The 20,207-nt window shown below is 38.8% G+C and overlaps 1 protein-coding gene across 1 annotated transcript in view; it reads left to right on the top strand.

Moving 5' to 3' along the window:
• Positions 1 to 20,207, top strand: part of ELAPOR2 (endosome-lysosome associated apoptosis and autophagy regulator family member 2) — a 137,600-nt gene that overhangs the window by 97,327 nt on the left and 20,066 nt on the right. The window contains exons 11-17 of the mRNA XM_089685986.1: positions 2,042 to 2,132; positions 4,698 to 4,800; positions 8,494 to 8,631; positions 11,023 to 11,286; positions 13,544 to 13,717; positions 15,089 to 15,278; positions 19,492 to 19,585. Coding sequence (XP_089542112.1) covers positions 2,042 to 2,132; positions 4,698 to 4,800; positions 8,494 to 8,631; positions 11,023 to 11,286; positions 13,544 to 13,717; positions 15,089 to 15,278; positions 19,492 to 19,585 — 1,054 coding nt within the window. The remainder of the gene's footprint in view (positions 1 to 2,041; positions 2,133 to 4,697; positions 4,801 to 8,493; positions 8,632 to 11,022; positions 11,287 to 13,543; positions 13,718 to 15,088; positions 15,279 to 19,491; positions 19,586 to 20,207) is intronic.

Below are 20,207 nucleotides of genomic sequence, written 5' to 3'. Positions count from 1 at the left end.
GTGTCAGCATAGGAAGAGGAGGAGTCAGGAGCACTGGTGGGGGACCCCAAAAGAGGAGGATCGTGGCTTCTCTGTGCATTTCTATTGCACAGAGCAGGTAAGTATAACATGTTTGTTATTTTTTTTAAAAATTACTTTACAATCACTTTAACTTTTGATACAGAGCCTATGTTTATTATCTGATTGCAGTTTATAAACACATCAAGAAACAATTAAGTGGGGCAAAATAATTCCAACGTATTTTGTTAGCTTCCCAGCTTTCTGTATACAGTATTTTTAGTAATCTAGCCTTATTTCCACTGAAAAGCAGTAGTAGAATAGCAGTCTTGTAGTCATAAATTCCTTATCTGGTGCCTATATTCATTATATATACAGCTGATAAAATAAGTATGGAACACGCCATAATGTTTCTAGGTAAATATATTTCTAAAAGTGCTATTGACAAGAAACTTTCACCACACATTGGTAACAACCCATGTAATCCATACATACAAAGAAACCAAAACAAATAAGTTGAGAAATTAAGTTATGTGTAATGAAATTTAATCACACAGGGAAAAAGTATTGAACAAGCTAACTGAAATGTATTTACTACTTCGTACAAAATCCTTTGTTGGTAATGACAGCTTCAAGACTCCTCCTATATGGAGAAACTAGTCACATGCATTGCTCAGGTGTGATTTTGGCCCAGTCTTCAAATCTTGAAGGTTCTGTGGGCCTCTTCTATGAGTTTTGATCTTTAGTTCTTTCCATAGACTTTCTATTGGATGCAAGTCAGGTGATTGGCTGGGCAGTTCTAGCAGCTTTATTTCCTTTCTTTGAAACCAATTGAGAGTTTCCTTGGCTTTGTATTTGGGATTATTCTCTTGCTGAAATGTCCACCCTTGTTTCATCTTCATCATCCTGGTAGATGGCAGCAGATTTTTATCAAGAATGTCTTGGTACATTTTTCCATTCATCCTTCCTTCAATGATATTAAGTTTCCCAGTACTATATGCTGAAAAACAGCCCCACACCATGATGTTCCCACCCCTAAACTTCACTGATGGTATGGTGTTTTTTTGGGGGTGATGTGCAGTGCCATTTGACCTCCAAACATGGTGTGTATTATGGCATTCAAAGAGTTCAATTTTGGTCTCCTCTGACCAGACTATATTCTCCCAGTATTTCACAGGCTTGTCTAAATGTTGTGCAGCAAACTTTAAACAAGCTTTAACATACGTTTTCTTCAGCAATGGAATCTTTAGTGGTGTGCTTCCATACAGGCTATGGTGGTTGAGTGCATTACTTATTGTTTTCTTTGAAACAATTGTACCTGCTAATTTCAAGTCTTTCTGAAGCTCTCCACAAGTGATCCTTGGCTCTTGGACAACTCTTCTGATAATTCTTTTCACTCCTCTGTCAGAAATCTTGCGAGGAGCACCTGATCATGGCTGGTTTATGGTGAAATTATGTTCTTTCCACTTCCAGATTATGGCCCCAACAGTGCTCATTGGAACATTCAGAAGTTTAGAAAACCTTCTTTAACCAATGCCATCAGTATGTTTGGCAAAAAATAAGGCTGCAAAGGTCTTGAGAGAGCTCTTTGCTTTTACCCATCATGAGGAGTGACACCTTGGTAATAGGACACCTTTTTATAGACCATCAATTGAGACTGAACCAGCTGATATTATTTGCACTGACAAGGGGCAGGATTGCTTTCTAATTACTGATAGATTTCAGCTGGTGTCTGGGCTTTCCATACCTTTTTTCACCTCGCTTTCTTCATACCTTTTTTCCTGTGTCATTCCATTTTATTACACTTAATTTCTGAACTTATTTGTTTTAGTTTCTTTGTATGTATTGCATGTGTTGTTACCACCATGTGGTGAAAATTTCATGTCAATAGCACCTTTAGAAATATATTTACCTAGAAAAATTGTGACGTGTTCAATACTTATTTTACCTGCTGTGTGTGTGTGTGTATGTATATATATATATATATATATATATATATTTTCATTATTTGGTGCACTGATTGATACTGACTTTTTTTTTGTAGGCTGGGAAGTTGCAGGTGATCATGTTCATAGTGGAGCAGGGGGCTCAGATAATGACTACCTTCTGCTGAATCTACATATCCCTGGATTTAAGTAAGTTATGCCTGTTTGTCTTGTCTGGTACAAAAAGATTTTCTTTTGGTTTTACCTTCCACTTTTTTTTTCGTTTTACATTTTAATAACTTCTAAGTCATAGCAGTATTTCAAAGCAATACATGGCAGGTAAGAACATATTAAAGCTGAAGTTTAGTTAAAAATATTTGGGGTATACAACACCAAGGACATTACTTACCTGTAATGACGTGCATTATATATCCTATTGGTTGCTGGTTAGCGGCACTAATAAACGTGCAATAAAAACTCCAAACAAATGTTTTCCTTAACTTATGTGCATACAAAAACATAAAACCATGCAAAGTTCATTTATATAGTCCGGGACATCAGGTTGGCCACGGTGACGTCATATCCACCCAGTGGAACGCACACTGGCTCCAGGAAGAGTGGAGCGGCGGTGTATCTGAGTAAAACTTGGTGGTGATCTACTTGTAGTGTAGCAAGAGGCACATTTTTTGTGAGTGCAATAACTTTCTTTTACACTTTGGGGTTTTAATATATTTAGTGCAGAATGAAGTACTCTCTCTTGGCTTTTAAATGCCTATATGGTAATTAATCTGGCAAAAGAAGGAGATGAGATGTAGTCCTGCATAGGAATCCCTTTCTGTGGTTTCTTGTCTACCTTTTACTGATCTGGAGGGGGGGGGGGGGGTGCACTTTGGTATATGTATATCCTAATGGTGTGGCTTGGTAAAAGAAAGGACTTTGTGGCATCAAGCGCTTTTTGATCTTTTTATACAAAAGGTCACAGGCACTCTTGTGAGCGCACACTATTTTTGGGTCACGTGTTGGAATGTAAATCATAAGAGGAAAATTAAAGAGAGTGGAGCACACTGGTGTACATGTAGTGTGGAATGATTGGTTACATATATTATGTATATTTTTATTGGTCATAGCAGTGGTGCACAGCACGCCTCCAGGTTGCTATATTGCACTGAATTTTACAGAAAATTACAGAACTGCAGATTGAAGAGGAAAAGTAATTTTTCATAGCATTCATTTACAATATGGCTTGTGTAGCATTTATTTTATTTTTTTATTACAGGTACTTACATAGTGCCATCAATTTACGCACCGCTTTACGTATATATTATTCATTCACATCAGTCCTTAACCCTCAAGGAACTTCATTTGAAAGTCCCTAACTCACGTTCATACATACACATACTAGGGTCAATTTAGGGAGAAGCAGGGGCATCTCTAGGCAGGTGCCGGGGCTGCGCGCCGCACTGATTGACACCTATCGCATGGGGTGACCTGCTCCATGAAAAGGTACGTTTTAAAGCAAGGCGATGATCCCTGCAGCATGGATTGGATCTGTGGATTGAGCATAATGATCGGAGTCCGATCCATTATGCTCCCCAATCGTCAGCTTGATTTAAAACTTACCTTTTTGTGGAGCGGGTCTGGTGTCACCCCATGCAGTAGGTGTCACCCGGTGCGTCGCACACCCCTAGCACATGCCTAGGGATGCCCCTGCTCCTGCCTAAATTGGCCCTAGCATGTGTATGTATGAACGTGAGTTAGGGTTTCTAGGGTTGGTGTCACCCGGTGCAGTAACACTTGGTGACACCCCCTCTGACGATCCCTGCAGGATGGATCGGATCTGCGGATTGGGGAGGATAATGGATTGGACTCCAATCCATTATGCTCAATCCGCAGATCCGATCCATCCTGCGGGGATCGTCGGAGGGGGTGTCACCAAGAGTTACTGCATTGGGTGACACCAATCCTAGGGATGCCCCTGGGCAGGAGTCAAACTACCAGAATGTCCTTGGAGTGTGGGAAGAGTACCTGGAGCACACCCACGCAAACACAGGGAGAACATGCAAACTTCAGGCAGGTGGTGCTGTGGTTGAGATTTAAACTGCAACCCTAGTGCTGCCAGGTGGAAGTGCTAACCATTTAGCCACTGTGCTGCCCTATTTAAATTTTTTTTTATTTGCTATTTTTTCCCATGGAAAAAAGGCTTCTTGTGAAAATTCAGATCCAAATACAAAAAAACAAAACAAAAACACCAGAGGGTGCTGGCATAGTATAGCAAATGGAATCATACTTCTAAGGATTAACAGATGCCGTTTACGACACTACACCAGCGCCCTCTGGTGTATATTTTGTATTATAGTTGTAGTGATCTTAATATGTACACAAAGATGAGAGGTACAGTACAATATTCATTCTGAATATATCTGAAATTGCTCTTCTGCTGTAAAGATTTTATTATCTTCAGTGCTTCAAGCACTGTGGAAGTTACTATCAGTGTGCCATCCATTTGTCCACAGGCCTTAAAATGGCTGGCTTAGAGTTAAATATGAATATTATTATTATTATTATTATACAGTATTTATAAAGCGCCAATAGTTCACTCAGCGCTGTACATTACAAAGGGGGACAGAACATGTGACAGAACAATACCAATACAATGCAAAACATGAGGGGATCGAGGGCCCTGCTCTTTCGAGCTTACAATCTAGAGTGAATAATAAAATAAAAGTTGTAAAATGTAGTTTGAGGTGTACAAATAGATTTGCTTTACAATTTTAGACCTCCAACATCAATGACTGGGACAAACGGCGCAGAGGTGGGCAGGATTACATTTGTGTTTGAAACTCTTTGTTCTGCAGACTGCGTGCTATACTTCATGGTGGTAAGTGATGCTCCAGGAAATATTGCTGGTGATTGCCAATTATTCTCATCATTTATAAAAAAATAAAGATGTAGTAATTTCAATTTCTTCAAGTATACCTGGGGCGGGGGTGGGGGGTAAGATTTACTAAAACTGGAGCATGCAAAATCTGGTGCAGCTCTGCATAGAAACCAACCAGCTTCCAGGATTTATTGTCAAAGTTTAATTGAACAAACTGAAGATAGAAGCTGATTGGCTACCATGCACAGCTGCACCAGATGCTCCTGCTTTAGTAAATATAAGTTTCTTTGTTAGCATCAATAGCAGAAAAATATTGATGACCCGAACTACTAATTAATTTTAATTTCATGTATGCTTCAAAGGTGTTTTTTGTAGATACATGAAGGTTGTTTATCCAATAAATTGGGAGAAACAAAGGAAAGCACAGTAACCATACTGACCTTGTCTTATAAACATACTGACCATTATTAATACAATAAATAATTTTGCGCTAATATATATGAATATATAAAAGTTCAAATCATAAGTCCAGAATAAAAATACCAATACCACAAAAAAAAAATACCAATACCACAAAAAAATGTGCAAAAAACTTTTGTGCAAAGAAAGTGTCTAAATATAAAAAAACACCACCAAAAAACCTTGATAATATGATGGCAGGTCATCCATAGATATATTTTCAGAAACAAAATTCTGCAGCCCACCGATCCTCATAGAGCAAATAGCAAAATAAAAGAAGCTTTTCAAATTATCGGAAATCCACTTCTCCAAAAGACAGAAACCACCTTCACTTGTATCCAAGGAGGAAGATGCCAGGCACTCGAGAAACAGAGAGACTTCATGGTGCAATATTATAAAAGCCAATTCCTTTATTAGGTACTCATTGCACTTACTCAAGAGGTGTCCCAGCCGACACCAGCATCAACAGCATAGCAGCAATCACATAAAAACGAGCCTAGCTACTCAGCACATGCGCAGTAGCTGGCAGCCAGACGTAATGACGTCACATCAATCAAGTGGATTTCCGATAATTTGAAAAGCTTCTTTTATTTTGCTATTTGCTCTATGAGGATCGGTGGGCTGCAGAATTTCGTTTCTGAAAATATATCTATGGATGACCTGCCATCATATTATCAAGGTTTTTTGGTGGTGTTTTTTTATATTTAGACACTTTCTTTGCACAAAAGTTTTTTGCACATTTTTTTGTGGTATTGGTATTTTTTTTGTGGTATTGGTATTTTTATTCTGGACTTATGATTTGAACTTTTTATATATTCATATATATTAGCGCAAAATTATTTATTGTATTAATTGTTACACTTTATCTATGGTGGTTTTTTTGCAGCTGGTACACTATAAGTGAGTTATATAATTTTCATTTTAACCATAGGCGCTATTATTCACTTTCTTTATACTGACCATTATGCTTACCTTTGGAGATTGGGCCTCTGTCTGCCTCGCTTTCAAGATGTTGTACAAACCACAACTTTCATTGTGTTCACCCAATGTTCCAATCTGCAGTACTGTTACTGTCATTCAATCTCTGCATTCTTTCAAAGCAGTAGTAAACCGCAGGAAAGGTAAAAAAAAAAAATCCCCTGCAAGGTGGTCATAATGTGCTAGTATACATTGCATACTAGCACATTATGAAGGACTTACCTTAAAATGAAGCCCTCCAGTCCTCATCGCTGATAGGTCTTCCATCTTCACCTGGTCTTCCTTCCGTGTTTGCTCCCGCTCTGGCCGAATTTATTACCACTTAAACTTAATCAGATTGATAAAGGTTTGTATATTTTAAACAACTGCCATATATTTTTTAAATAAAATACTTATTTTAATTCTTATCTCAGCACTGGTGATCTCCTGCAGCCCATTTGGAGCCACTTTCTGTCTACATGCATGCATTCCAAAAACTGTTGCAAGTCATGTTTAGAGCTTTTTTTTCCTGATGTTGATAACATAATAGCTGAGGAAAGTGAGTTGGCATGGCTGCTTGTAGTCTCCATTGGGCAGGCACATGCAAGGGTGTGAATGCAGAACGACTGAAAGATAGGAACAGAATATTGTCACCTTATAGCAGGAAATGCCTGGAGAAGGATTACCAGGTATTATTAAAGATTAAATAAATTATTACAGCTACAGATTAACAAACATTGGAAACAACTTTTGAAAAGGCTTTAAAGTGGTTACAAAGCCTAGACATTTTTACCTTAATGCATTTCTTGCATTAAGGTAAAAAATGTTTAGGCAAAAGTATCGCTCCCTCACCGTCCCTATTACTTACCTAAGTCCTCATGTGATCCAGCACTGTGCCTGTCTGCAGCGGATCTCTCCTATCAGTTCCCAGTTTGGCCATTGGCTCCCATTACTGCCAGTTAAATCCTGTGATGAGGGATCGGGGGTCAGGTCTGAGCTGCGCTGTGTGTGTCAATGGGCACAGATAGCAGGGCTCAGGATTGAGCCTGCAGGTGTGCCACGGTAGGAAGCAGCTTCCTATGGTGGCACACCAGGAAGAGACGGCGCCAGGAGCACCAAGAAGAGGAGGATTGGGGCCACGCTGTGCAATTCCATTGCACAGTGCAGGTAAGTATAAACCTGCTTTTATAAAAAAAAAAAATTTTACAATCACTTTAATATACATAAGTAAACCTGGACTTAAAAAGCAACATTTAGGCAGCTAATACTGATTTCATTGTGAATTTGCTAGTTCTCTGGCTGTCTCAGGTTTGAACACTTAAGGTTATTGACCTGGAACAGGGATGCAGCAGGTGAAGTTGGACCTCTGCATACTTGTTCCAGGTCAGTGATGCAAATATATACTAAAGCTATTAAGTCAGCATGGAAGCATATTTAGATGACTAGGTCAGTAATAGCATTTTATTGGTGGTGCCCTGGGCCTCTCTAATAAAACACCCCATTAACTGGTGGTTAGTTGTGCTTGGCCCATTCTAAAAAAAAAAAAAAAAAGTATACCCTAGTTGGTAATCATTGGTGCCTTATAACTTTAATGAAAGCTCCCTTAATGTCAGTGGAACTAGTTCAGCACTTTTCAGTAACAGGGCTTCTTAGAGAGGATCAGTGCTTGAGAAAGTAGTCTGCCCTTTGTTAGCTCAAGGTATCATTCCTTACACATGGGGGAAGAAAGGTATCACAACACAGCAGAATTTGCATTTTGTAATGCTGTCTGCTATGGTGGTAGTTTGCTCAAAGAATTTATCAAGTCAAATAGTCAAACTAGATTGGTTCACTTTGTCTTTATCTACCATCAATGTTCTGTAAACATTTTCTCTGAGGATTCACAGCCAGTGCCTGTAGTATCTCTGAGTACTAAGATTTGTTATGTCTGTTAATGACAATGTTATTTTTCAAGGTATACATTTTCCATCACTGTCTTTTCTCTTTTTAGTTGTTAAAGTGTATATAAACCCAAAATCTATTTTGTTTGGCATCAAATTTTACTCTATACAGTTTTATAAGCAAATAATGGTTTTGTGAATCTGGTATAAAGTTTTTCCTGGAGATCCTCACATTATAAGAACTCCCTTCCTGCATGTTGACAACGCTAAGCCATTGCCTTGATGAACAGCAGGGTTGTCAGCCTGCCGTGTGCATTTTCCTTCGGTTGGTTGTTGGTCTATCATATGGGGACTGCTGAAACCTTTTTATATTTTTAAAATTATTTTCATCCAATAGGATGTAAACAGAAAAACAACAAGTGTGGTAGAATCGTGGGGAGGAAACCGGGAAAAGCAATCTTATACTCACATCATACCCAAGAATGCTACATACATGTTTACATGGGCATTTCAGAGAACCAACCAGGCACAATTTGTAAGTATATTACCTACTGCAGTATTTCATTTAGAGAGTACAGGTTAATGATAGCATGAAACATTTGTCAGCTACTATGGTATTTACCTCTCCTTTTCAATGTGCTTTGAATAGTCTGTGAAATGGTGTGAATTCTTTAAATAATGAAAATATTTAATGATATAGGCAGGGGCGGACTGACAACTCATGGGACCCCCGGGCAATAGGGGATCATGGGGCCCCTGTGTCCTTGCCCAAACTCAAAAAAGCCTTTAAATGTACCAGGGGCATCTCATGGGGCCCCCTACTGACCCCGGGCCCTCGGGCAGTGCCCGAGTTTCCAAATGGTCAGTCCGCCCCTGGATATGGGAACATAACACACATTCATTATTTTATACTGATATGTTGTGTACCCAAGAGACACAAGTAGTGGAAACTCATAATACCTAACAAAAATGATACTAAAAATAGTCTCAAAAGTGGTTTTGCAATGTTTGATGAAGATAGAGATTATATGAAATGAAATGGCTCATTCTATACAGTGTAATGCCATGTAATAATCGTACACTTTTTTGGTGCTGGGCCACTGGAAGGAATATGCTATCATTAACAAACCATGCAGATACACTATGTAAGACATTTGCATTTCTTTGCTATTTTTTGTATATATCCAAATTATATGTTTGAAATAGATAGAAATAGCTGTATGGGACAGTGATAACAGTATCACAATTAGTATAGCAAGCTCATTGCACCAGAAGATGGATGTAAGCCTCAAAAGAACATATATCTGTAAAGAATAGGTGCTTGCTTTGAGCCATTTGAATTTCAGCCTGGACAAGTTGTTTCCATGTAATGTATGACCCATAAACTGCCACCACAATGATCACAATGGATAGCCAAAATGTAAGATGCTGACCAAATTCCCAAATGGCCAAGGTGGAAATATTTGTTTGAGTTCCCTCTGAAAACAATTTGCATCACCCCTGGTCTAACCTGAGAAGTTTATGTGTGTTTTATTGTGCAATATTTACTCTTTTTGTACAGTTGTGCTACAAATTGTGCATACCCTGCCAGAAATCCTGAATTTTTTTATATTAAAAATATGACTGATCAGGTAAAAAAAACAAATTGCAGTAAGGGCTTCTTTCTGGCAACTCAACCGTGCAGCTCATTTTTGTTCAATTATTATTGTATTAGGCTTCTTCAAAACAACTAAACCGTCTTTTTCCAAAGCAGCCTGTCTTTTTCCAAAGCAGCCTGTCTTTTTCCTGAGGTTACCTATGAGTTTTTCTTTGTATCTCAAACAATTTCGTCTGGCAGTTGTGTCTGCAATCTTTCTTGGTCTACCTGTATTTGGCTTGGTATCAAGAGATCCCTGAATTTTCCACTTATCAGTAAGTGATTTAACAGTACTGACTGGCATATTCAAGGCTTTGGTCATCTTTTTATATACTTTTACATCTTTTTAAAGTTTTAAACATTACCTTGTTATGCAGTTCTTTTGACAATTCCTTTCTGCTCTCCATGGTTCAGTATCTAGCCTGCTCAGTGCATCCATGTGATAGCTTACAAACTCATTGATTGTTTATACACAGACACTCACCACAGATATGGGAAATTAACATTTAATTGCCATTTACCTTGTGTGTGTGTCACCTTATGTGTCTGCATCAAGGCCAAACATTTCAGGGTATGTAATCTTTTGATCAGTGCCATTTGGGTGATTTCTGTTATCATTAGGATTTGAAAAGGAGACAAACAACTATGTGATGATAAATGGCTTCATATGATCACAATTCTTAAATAAAAGCAGTTTTTTGGCATGATCAGTCATATTTTCAATACCAAAATATCATCAATGCCAACATTTCACAGTTTCTGCAAGGGTATGCAAATGTTTGAGCACAACTGTATGTATAGTGAAGTACTCATAAGTGTAAAACGTTTTAGGGGCAGTTGCGGTTTTTGAAAGTGGACTTGTGAAACATATTAAGTTGATCCTTATTCCTCTGGCTGAAAGATTGGGATTAAATTGTTTCAGTTCAGAAGATTTGGGCACCATAAATACATTCCCTGGAAATACCAGAGACAAATCTTTTTAATATGCTATCTTATAAACTCCTGCTTAAATATCTTGCTTTATGTTATTTTCATTTGCCATCATAGATAACTTTAGAAATAATGAGGACAGTTTTTTTTATCTTGGTTGTTTGTGTAGGCAAAGGCATAATACACTCTTAATAAGATTGTCTTTATTTATTTAAAAGGCCATTGATCACATTTTTAATGTGTTGAGATAGATACTATTGTAGCAAAATACGAGTTTAAATTAAATTATACTGATTTGTTCTCTTTTTATTAAGCAGGAAGTGAAAAAAGCCATTGTGCTAACCCTCTGTTTTCTTTCAGAGCCGACATTACATAAATGATGTTGTGAAGATCTATTCAATAACTGTAACCAATGTTATGGATGGAGTAGCTTCAACCTGCCGTGCCTGTGCCTTGGGTTCTCAACAGTCAGGATCTTCTTGTGTCCCGTGTCCCGCAGGACATTATATTGATAAAGAGAGCAGTACATGCAAAGAATGCCCGGTCAACACATACTTGTCTCCACATCAAATGTACGGAAAGGAGGCCTGCATTCCTTGTGGTCCTGCAAGTAGAAGTAACAAGGTACCATATGTTAAGGGCCCCATAGCATGCCCATTACCGTCTGATTTGATAGCCTAATCTCTGGGCTTTTAAAGACTAGCTGCAGTGTAGCAGATGAATATCACATCTGCCATTGGTGTCCATAGAAATTGTGCAGCAGTGTCTCGCTCAGAAATCCATTTGCTGTCTGATCCTTCGGGTGAGGGCAGAGGAAACACACAGCCTCCCATGCTCTGCAATGCTACCCTTATTGGTAAAATTGTATACACATCAAGGCTGGTACAAAAGTTCCATTACGTTTTGTACTGGTTAAGTGCTCATGCGCGAATCCTGCCTCTGATGTCTCTCAATCTCATTTATGAAACTCCAGGGTCATCTGACATGAAGGGTTTTAAAACACTTGATCCATCTAAGCCAAACTGTAAGAAATTTGAGCACCACTCTTTTGTGCACAAATAAAATATTGCTTTGCATCAGGGGTGCTCAACCTTTTAAAGAGCACAGGCCACCTAAGTGATTTAGTAACTGGTCATGGGCCACAATGAAATGAATTGGTTCAGAATTTAGATTTTTTATTTTATAATCTTGAATAGAAATGTATAGGGTGTAGCGCTGTATATTAAAAAATTCAAAATAAACCATATAATGATCATAAACGCATGTGAATACGTAAACGGATAGAAGTCTGTAAACAGAAGAAAATGCAGCCGATGAACTTTTGACTCCGGCCAAAAGTGAAAAGTGCGCACTCACCGGAAGCGCATAGATAATGCGCATATATGTAAATTCTCAAGGTAAACTGGTCAATCTGGTGAACTTTTTCCTATGGTGCAGTCATCAAGCCGTTAGGGAAGTAATTAAATCCACTGGTTCCAGAGGTCCTCCTTAAGATTAGTGAGGTGATCAGCCTGGATATGGGGCTCCTATACCTCCGGATATGCTGGATACCAACAGGTACCTGTGGGCTTAATAGCTCCAGACAGGAGCCACAAAAGAGGTGCCCATAGTGTAGTATATTAAAATACTTTATTGTAGTACCGCATATAACAGACAGGGTATAGTGATGAGCAAGAAAAAAGCACTATACCTCTATTAATATGGCCGCCCGGGCTTCTTTCCAGCTCCAGGCGGCAGTAGTGTGCTGTGCTCTCTGGTTCCTCCTGAGGCCTTTCGTGCAATGGCACTTCTTCAGAGGGAGAACTTGAATAGTATAATTAAGCTTTTAAACAACAATAAGGATCATCATTTTCCTTGGGACCAATCCCAGGTGGATGTTTACCCACTGTGTAATCAAAATCACAAAAATCACACATTTTTTTAAGCAGATCACTGGTAATCCCTCTCTTGGTGTGACCAGCCAAAAAAGCTCAGAACCAGTATTGCAGCCTTCACTCTATTAGGGTATTTGCAGCCATCCCTTGAATTGCCTAAACAAAGACTGTGGACATTCTCAAAAGAAAAAAACAGCAACAGTTCAATAAATTCCTTTAATAAGGAAAGATAAAATGACACATAATGCACTCACATGCTCCTGGAATGACTCCAATCTCATACAACTGAGAATCCACCTTCAGAACCCCTGTATAAATGCCATTATATGTAATCCACTTGGCTAAAGGCTCCTCTCCCCGTGTCTGTATGTTAAGAAAGAAAGTGAAGAGTGGGGAGCTGGCTGCAGAGGTGGCTTGTGTATGACAGCTGCTGGGATTATGGAGGACCGGCAATTATTCAGTAGAGCGCATGCACCCGAAGGAGGCTGTGTGCGTTGCCATAGGTTTGCGGTCGCAGGCCACATCAGACAGTTTAGCGGGCCAAGGGTTGAGCATGCCTACATTACATTTTATAAATCTGCTAGTCATTTTCTGGCTAAACCTTGTATCCTGTTCTTGGCTTAGTTAGAAACATACACCACATTTTCAAACATATGCTATACTTATGGTGGGCTGAAACTACGTTACCTTTCCATTAAGCTCCATTGCTTCTGGTCCATGTTAGTGAGATTGGAGTAGACAGCTTCACTGCTGCTGCATATATCTGGGAATGTGTGTAAACTGTAATTACTGTCCCAAAAACACTATCTATATTTTATTTTTTTTTTAAGAGTTTTATTTCAAATTTGTCCTATATGAAAGTGTACACTCATTACCAATAATGAAATTGTGTGTATGTTTTAAACTGGTCTTTTCATTTTATTTTGGTATAATGAGATTAAGTATTAGCAGTTAAATATTTCAGAATGAAAACATCTTATGCCTAATAACATTCGTTCTTTTTTCAGGATCATTCAGCTTGCTTTAGTGACTGCTCCTGGTCAGTCATACATGAAAACCAGAGTTTAATATACAATTTCAACACCCTAAGCAGCGTGACAACCCTTACGAACGGACCAAGTTTTACTTCCAAAGGGACAAAGTACTTCCACATATTCAACATCAGTCTGTGCGGAAATGGAGTAAGAACTTTGTCATTTTATAACAAAAGTCATAATAAAAAGCTTAAAGTATAACTAAAGGCAAAGCATTTTCTTAGGTTTTGAATAGAGTGGAGAGGGACTAGAACACCTGTCACTTTTTATTGCTGTCTGTGACCCCATTAGGCAGATTCATCCTCTCTATTTTTCCGGTTTACCATTAGCATTGAAAGTGAAAGTAAAAGAAAATCCCAAATGTTGGGTTTGCACCTGCATTCATAAAACAGTAGTAGATAGGTAAAATAACACAATTCTTAGTTTAGATTTGCATGTTCATGGTTAAGAGGATAATAAAACAAGAAGCAGCCAGTCAACCTCTGAAATTGTGCATCCTTAGGTCAGGAACTTTATTGTTCAGGCTTGAAAGCAGGGCAGTGATTATTTTTATAATATATTACTTTGTATTTTTAGGCAAATCCGTTTTTACTAGGAAAAAAAGACAGTTGTACAAATAGAACCAGGTCATAGGACAAGGAATCCCCAGAAAAGTAATAAAGGGTAGATCTGCCAATGGGGACATTAGTTCTGGTGGCCTGGGGATCCTTAAGGGGTTCCCTTGATTTGAAGGGATTTCCTCTCACTTCCTATTTTGGCTATAGGACAGGAAGTGAAGGGAAATCTCCCCAGTGGGGCAAAGATAGCAAAACATAAACCAACGGTTATAAGCCTTCCTTACTCTATCCAAAATGGAAAAAAAAAGTTTTGCCTATAGTTCTACTTTAAAATATATTGAACAATTATTTAATTCAGTGTCACCATACAGTAGAATTTTTGGCTCATACAGAATGCTATTCTATTTTTTCCAGTAATCTGATAATGCTAATACATCAAATGCAGAGACGTGGAAATGTTTGCAGATGGATACAAGAGAATTTTAACATAGACAACATAGTTGTGATAATGAGCTTTTGACTTCCCTTTTTGTTCTCAAGCAACTATTGATCTATTGGTTATGGGTAGGAGAGTATATTAATGTCAGCTGTATGCCTGCACACTTTGAAGAAGATGGACTATCCAAAAGTAATGGAATGTGCAGCAACAATGTGTACAGACTTGTATACTGCCCTCAGTGACACTTTTGTCCAGTGGGTCATATTTGTCTTCTGTGTAGGCTAACCACTTTTGATCCCCAGTAGATCAGCCACTTCACACCTTCTGGTATCACACCTGCTATAGAGTTTTAAGGTTTCAAATTAAATGGTATTTGACCTGGGAACATTGTTCAGGAGCATTCCATAAATAATAATTCTTGCATATTGTACTGTGTATATTTATGTAGAGCAGACAATTTAAACAATTTCTAAAATATTGGAAAATTGTGAAATTTCTGAAGCAGTTTGTTCTTTTTTTAAGGGGGAAAGGATGGCTGTATGCACTGATAACATTACTGACGTCACAGCCAAAGACATGGAAGCAGAGCCCGAAGACATTTCTAACTTTGTTAAAACATTTGTCTGCCAATCCACTATCATTCCATCTGATAGCAAGGGATTCCGAACAGCTTTGTCATCACAGTCAGTCAGTTTGGCTGATACATTTCTAGGTATGTTTCACTGCAACACTATAGTAATTATTAAAATGTGCATGTCACTAAAAGGCAAGAACTCATCAGCAACTGATACAAGCAGATTTTATGGTGTGTGACTGTAATGTATGTATTTGCAAATGGGAATAAACCCATACAAAAAAGACCAGCTGAAGTCTATATATAACAACATATGGGCTTAAGGTAGTGTGATTATAGGATAACTCAAAAGATCTTGGCAGCCTGGATAACATTCAAGGATACCTCCAAATTCTGAACCCTGATTTATAGTAGAACTATAGGCAAAACTTTATTTTTTATTTTGAGAGTACGGGAGGGTTATAACCACTGTCAGATTTTTTTTTTGTCATTTTTTTCATGTCCCATTTTGGAAATTTCCTTTCACTTCCTGTCCCATAGCCAAACAGGGAGTGAGAGGTAATCCCTGCAAATTAAGGGAATCCCTTGGGGACCCCCAGGTATCAGAACTAGTGTCCCCATTGGAAGATGTCCTCTCGATTACTTTTCTGGGGACCACCCAAAATGTGCGATTTTCTTTACCTTCACATTCAATGATAATGGTAAACAGTACAAATCGAGAGGGTGAATCTCCTTAATGGGGACACATACAGCAATAGAAAATGACAGGGTTCTAATTTCTTTTCACAGTATCCAAGGCTAAAAGAAAAAAAGTTTTGACTTTAGTTATACTTTAATAGTTTTCCCACTTCCAGCTGGATTGCAGTCTCTGAAACCTCACTACCCCTTCTTCCCGCTCTTCTTTACTCCTTTTTTCCCCCTCTTCCCTCCCTCCCATTTTTTATTACTCCTACTACTACGCATTTTTGTTGCCTTTTTTCTTAGACAGATGGCAAAACAAAACTTGTGACATTCCTTTAACAGTTTTAAGATCATGATTTTTTTTATATGGATATTATCTCTAACTGTTATTGTACTACAGACATAGCAAACATATTCCATAGAGTTATTTTTTTTTTATTTTGGATAGAGTAAGGGAGGGTTATACAGTCATGGCCGAAATTGTTGGCACCCTTGATATTTTTCCTGAAAATCAAGTATTTCACACAAAAAAGGTATTGCATTAACACATGTTTTGCTATACACATGTTTATTCCCTTTGTATGTATTGGAACAAATATAAAACAGAGGCAGAAAAGCAAATATGACATAATGTCACACAAAACCCCAAAAATGGGCTGGACAAAAGTATTGGCACCCTTAACTTAATATTTGGTTGCACACCCTTTGGAAAACATAACTGAAATCAGTCGCTTCCTATAACCATCAATAAGCTTCTGACACCTCTCACCCGGAATTTTGGACCACTCTTCCTTTGCAAACAGCTCCAGGTCTCTCTTATTGGAAGGACACCTTTTCCCAACAGCAATTTTAAGATCTCTCCACAGGTGTTCAATGGGATTTAGATCTGGGCTCATTGCTGGCCACTTCAGAACTCTCCAGCGCTTCTTTGCCATCCATTTCTGAGTGCTTTTTGACGTATGTTTGGGGTCATTGTCCTGCTGGAAGACCCAGGATCTTGGACGCAAACCCAGCTTTCTGACACTGGGCCCTACAGTGCGACCCAAAATCCTTTGGTAATCCTCAGATTTCATGATGCCTTGCACACAGTCAAGGCACCCAGTGCCAGAGGCAGCAAAACAACCCCAAAACATCATTGAACCTCCACCATATTTTACCGTAGGTACTGTGTTTTGTTCTTTGTAGGCCTCATTCCGTTTTCGGTAAACAGTAGAATGATGTGCTTTACCGAAAAGCTCTATCTTGGTCTCATCTGTCCACAAGACGTTTTCCCAGAAGGCTTTTGGCTTACTCAAGTACATTTTGGCAAACTGTAGTCTTGCTTTTTTATGTCTCTGTGTCAGCAGTGGGGTCCTCCTGGGTCTCCTGCCATAGCGTTTCATTTCATTTAAATGTCGACGGATAGTTCGCGCTGACACTGATGCTCCCTGAGCCTGCAGGACAGCTTGAATGTCTTTGGAACATGTTTGGGGCTGCTTATCCACCATCCGGACTATTCTGCGTTGCAATCTTTCATCAATTTTCCTCATCCGTCCACGACCAGGGAGATTAGCTACAGTGCCATGGGTTGCAAACTTCTTGATAATGTTGCGCACTGTGGACAAAGGCAAATCTAGTTCTCTGGAGATGGACTTGTAACCTTGAGATTGTTGATATTTTGCCACAATTTTGGTTCTCAGGTCCTCAGACAGTTCTCGTCTCCTCTTTCTGTTGTCCATGCTTAGTGTGGCACAGACAGACACACAATGCAAAGGTTAAGTGAACGTCTCTCCTTTTTATCTGCTTTCAGGTGTGATTTCTATATTGCCCACACCTGTTACTTGCCCCAGGTGAGTTTACAGGAGCATCACATGCTTGTAACATTCTTATTTATCCGCAGTTGTGAAAGGGTGCCAATACTTTTGTCCAGCCCATTTTTGGAGGTTTGTGTGACATTATGTCGAATTTGCTTTCTTTCCTCCCTTTTTTTGTTTTGTCCCAATACACACAAAGGGAATAAACATGTGTATAGCAAAACATGTGTTAATGCAATACGTTTCGTGAGAAATACATGATTTCCTGGAGAAATATCAAGGGTGCCAACAATTTCGGCCATGACTGTAACTCATGTCAGATTTTTTTTTACCATCTGTGTCCCATTTTTGAGATTTCCCTTCACTTCTTGTCCCATAGTTAAAAAAGAAGTGAGAAGTAATCCCTGAAAATTAAGGGAATCCCTTGGGAATCACAAAATAAGAAAAAGAAAGGGGCACACAAGCCTTGCGCATTACCTCAATACAAAGATTTATTAATGAAATATAAGCCTAGGCTCTGGGAAAGAAGGGGGACTCCCCTTGAAACGCATCAGCCATTTCTTGCATCCCTCGTGCAGTACTCCAGACCATGAGCCAATGTTGGCCATGATATGTTTGTATATATTTGGTGTTTGTGAGTATACATCTTTTTATATTTTATTGATAAATCTGGTCCGGTGGTAGATGGGGCCTTTTGAGCGCAGGAGGTTTTTTCCTTCTTTCTAATCCCTTGGGTACCCCCAGGTCTCCAGAACCAGTGTCCCCATTGGAAGATGTCCTCTCTATTACTTTTCTGGGGACAACTCAAAATTTTAGATTTTCTTTACTTTCCCTTTCAATGATAATGGTAAACAGGACAAAAAGAGAGGGTAAATCTTCTTAATGTGATGCTAAACCTAAAACCGATTTTTACATTAAGGCATTGCTTGCATTAAAGTAAAAAACGATTTCAGTTTCCCTGTGCTCTCTATTCCCTATGTGAAGGGGTAGAGGAGGGGGAAGAGATCAGCGTTGTGCACGGCTGCATTTCTTCTCCCCTCTCTTCCTCTTCACACAGGAACTCAAACAGCAACAGGAGCCATTGGCTCTTGCTGCTGTCAATCAAATGCAGTGAAGAGGAAGTGGGGGGCAGGGCTAAGTCCTGCTGTGAGTCCATGGAGCACGACTCCATAGACACACAGGTCGGAAGAGAGCATGCACTGTGTGCCCCCCTAGCAAATGGCTTGCTATGGGGATAGAGAAAGAAAAGAAGGAGCCAAGATCACCAGTGGGGGACCCGAGAAAAGAGGATCGGGGACGCTCTGTGAAATACCATTGCACAGAGCAGGTGAGTATAACATGTTTGTTATTTTAATTTACAAAAAAAGTGGTTCTGATCCCTCGTCACTCTGTCCAAGACAAAAAAAAAGTTTTGCCTTTAGTTATACTTTAACTGTTTTCCCAATTCCAACTGAATTGCAGTCTCTGATACCTCTCTACCCCTTTCTTACCGTCCTCTTTCCTCCCCCCTCCCTCCCCTATCATTTTGGAGATTTCCTTTCACCCCCAGGTCACCAGAACTAATGTCCCCATTGGAAGATGACCTCTCTATTACTTTTCTGGGGACTCCTTGTTATATGACCTAGGTTTATTTGTACAACTGTTTTTTTTTCCTAATAAAAACTGATTGGCCTAAATATACAAAGTAATATATTATAAAAGTAATCACTGTCCTGCTCTCAAGCCTGAACAATAAAGTTCCTGATCTAAGGATGCACAATTTCAGAGGTTGACTGGCGGCTTTTTGTTTTATTATCCTCTCAACCATGAGCATGCAAATCTAAACTAAGAAAGGATACTATTGTGTTATTTTACCTACTACTGTTTTATGATTGCAGGTGCTACAGCTGACACAAGCCTTGGTGGAACCAATATTAAGCCTGATGCATTTCCTGCCTTGAAGAAGATACCAGATATAAATTTCTATTTCAAGTAAGTTAAAAATTGGTTAATATCAATTTTTTTTAAAAAATATATATTTTATGTTTAATGTCATAATGAAATTATTATCATTTCAAAATAATAAGATTTTCAGTATTGTTCAGAGAAAAAAGTCTAGAACTCAGGCAAGATATTTCGCAAGCGGTCAGCAGTTATAGTGTGGTGAAGGATTTTATCACCTAATGGTATTAGAGCAGGACATCTGGGGGCATATTGTTTTTATAGCAGTAAATGTGACTTTTACTTCTTTTTTACTTAATTCTACTTTAACATTTTATTACTTCAGTCACAAAAACACAATCTAAAACTGGGGGAATAATTGAGAAATATGAAAATTGTGACACAAGTATGCATTGCTATAAAGATTTTTTTTTTAAAAAGCAGACTTAAAGTGGTTCTAAAGCATAAACTTTTTTTTTACCTTAATGCATTCATGCATTAAGGTAAAAAATGTTTAGGTATTGGTTTTGGCCCCTCCCCCCATACTTATCTGAGTCCTCATTTCATCTAGCACTGTGCACATCTGCAGCTCTTCTCTCCATCACTTCTAGGTTTTACTGGCTTTTCTGGGCCACCAGGAGCCATTGGCTGTGACAAGGGAGTGGGGATGGGG

Source organism: Staurois parvus, unplaced genomic scaffold (assembly GCF_062004578.1).
Source record: "Staurois parvus isolate SC_StPar_1 unplaced genomic scaffold, SC_StPar_1.0 ptg000019l, whole genome shotgun sequence".
Lineage (NCBI taxonomy): Eukaryota > Metazoa > Chordata > Amphibia > Anura > Ranidae > Staurois > Staurois parvus.
The sequence above is the reverse complement of the archived record's forward strand: the minus strand, read 5'-3'. Positions and strand labels throughout refer to the sequence as shown.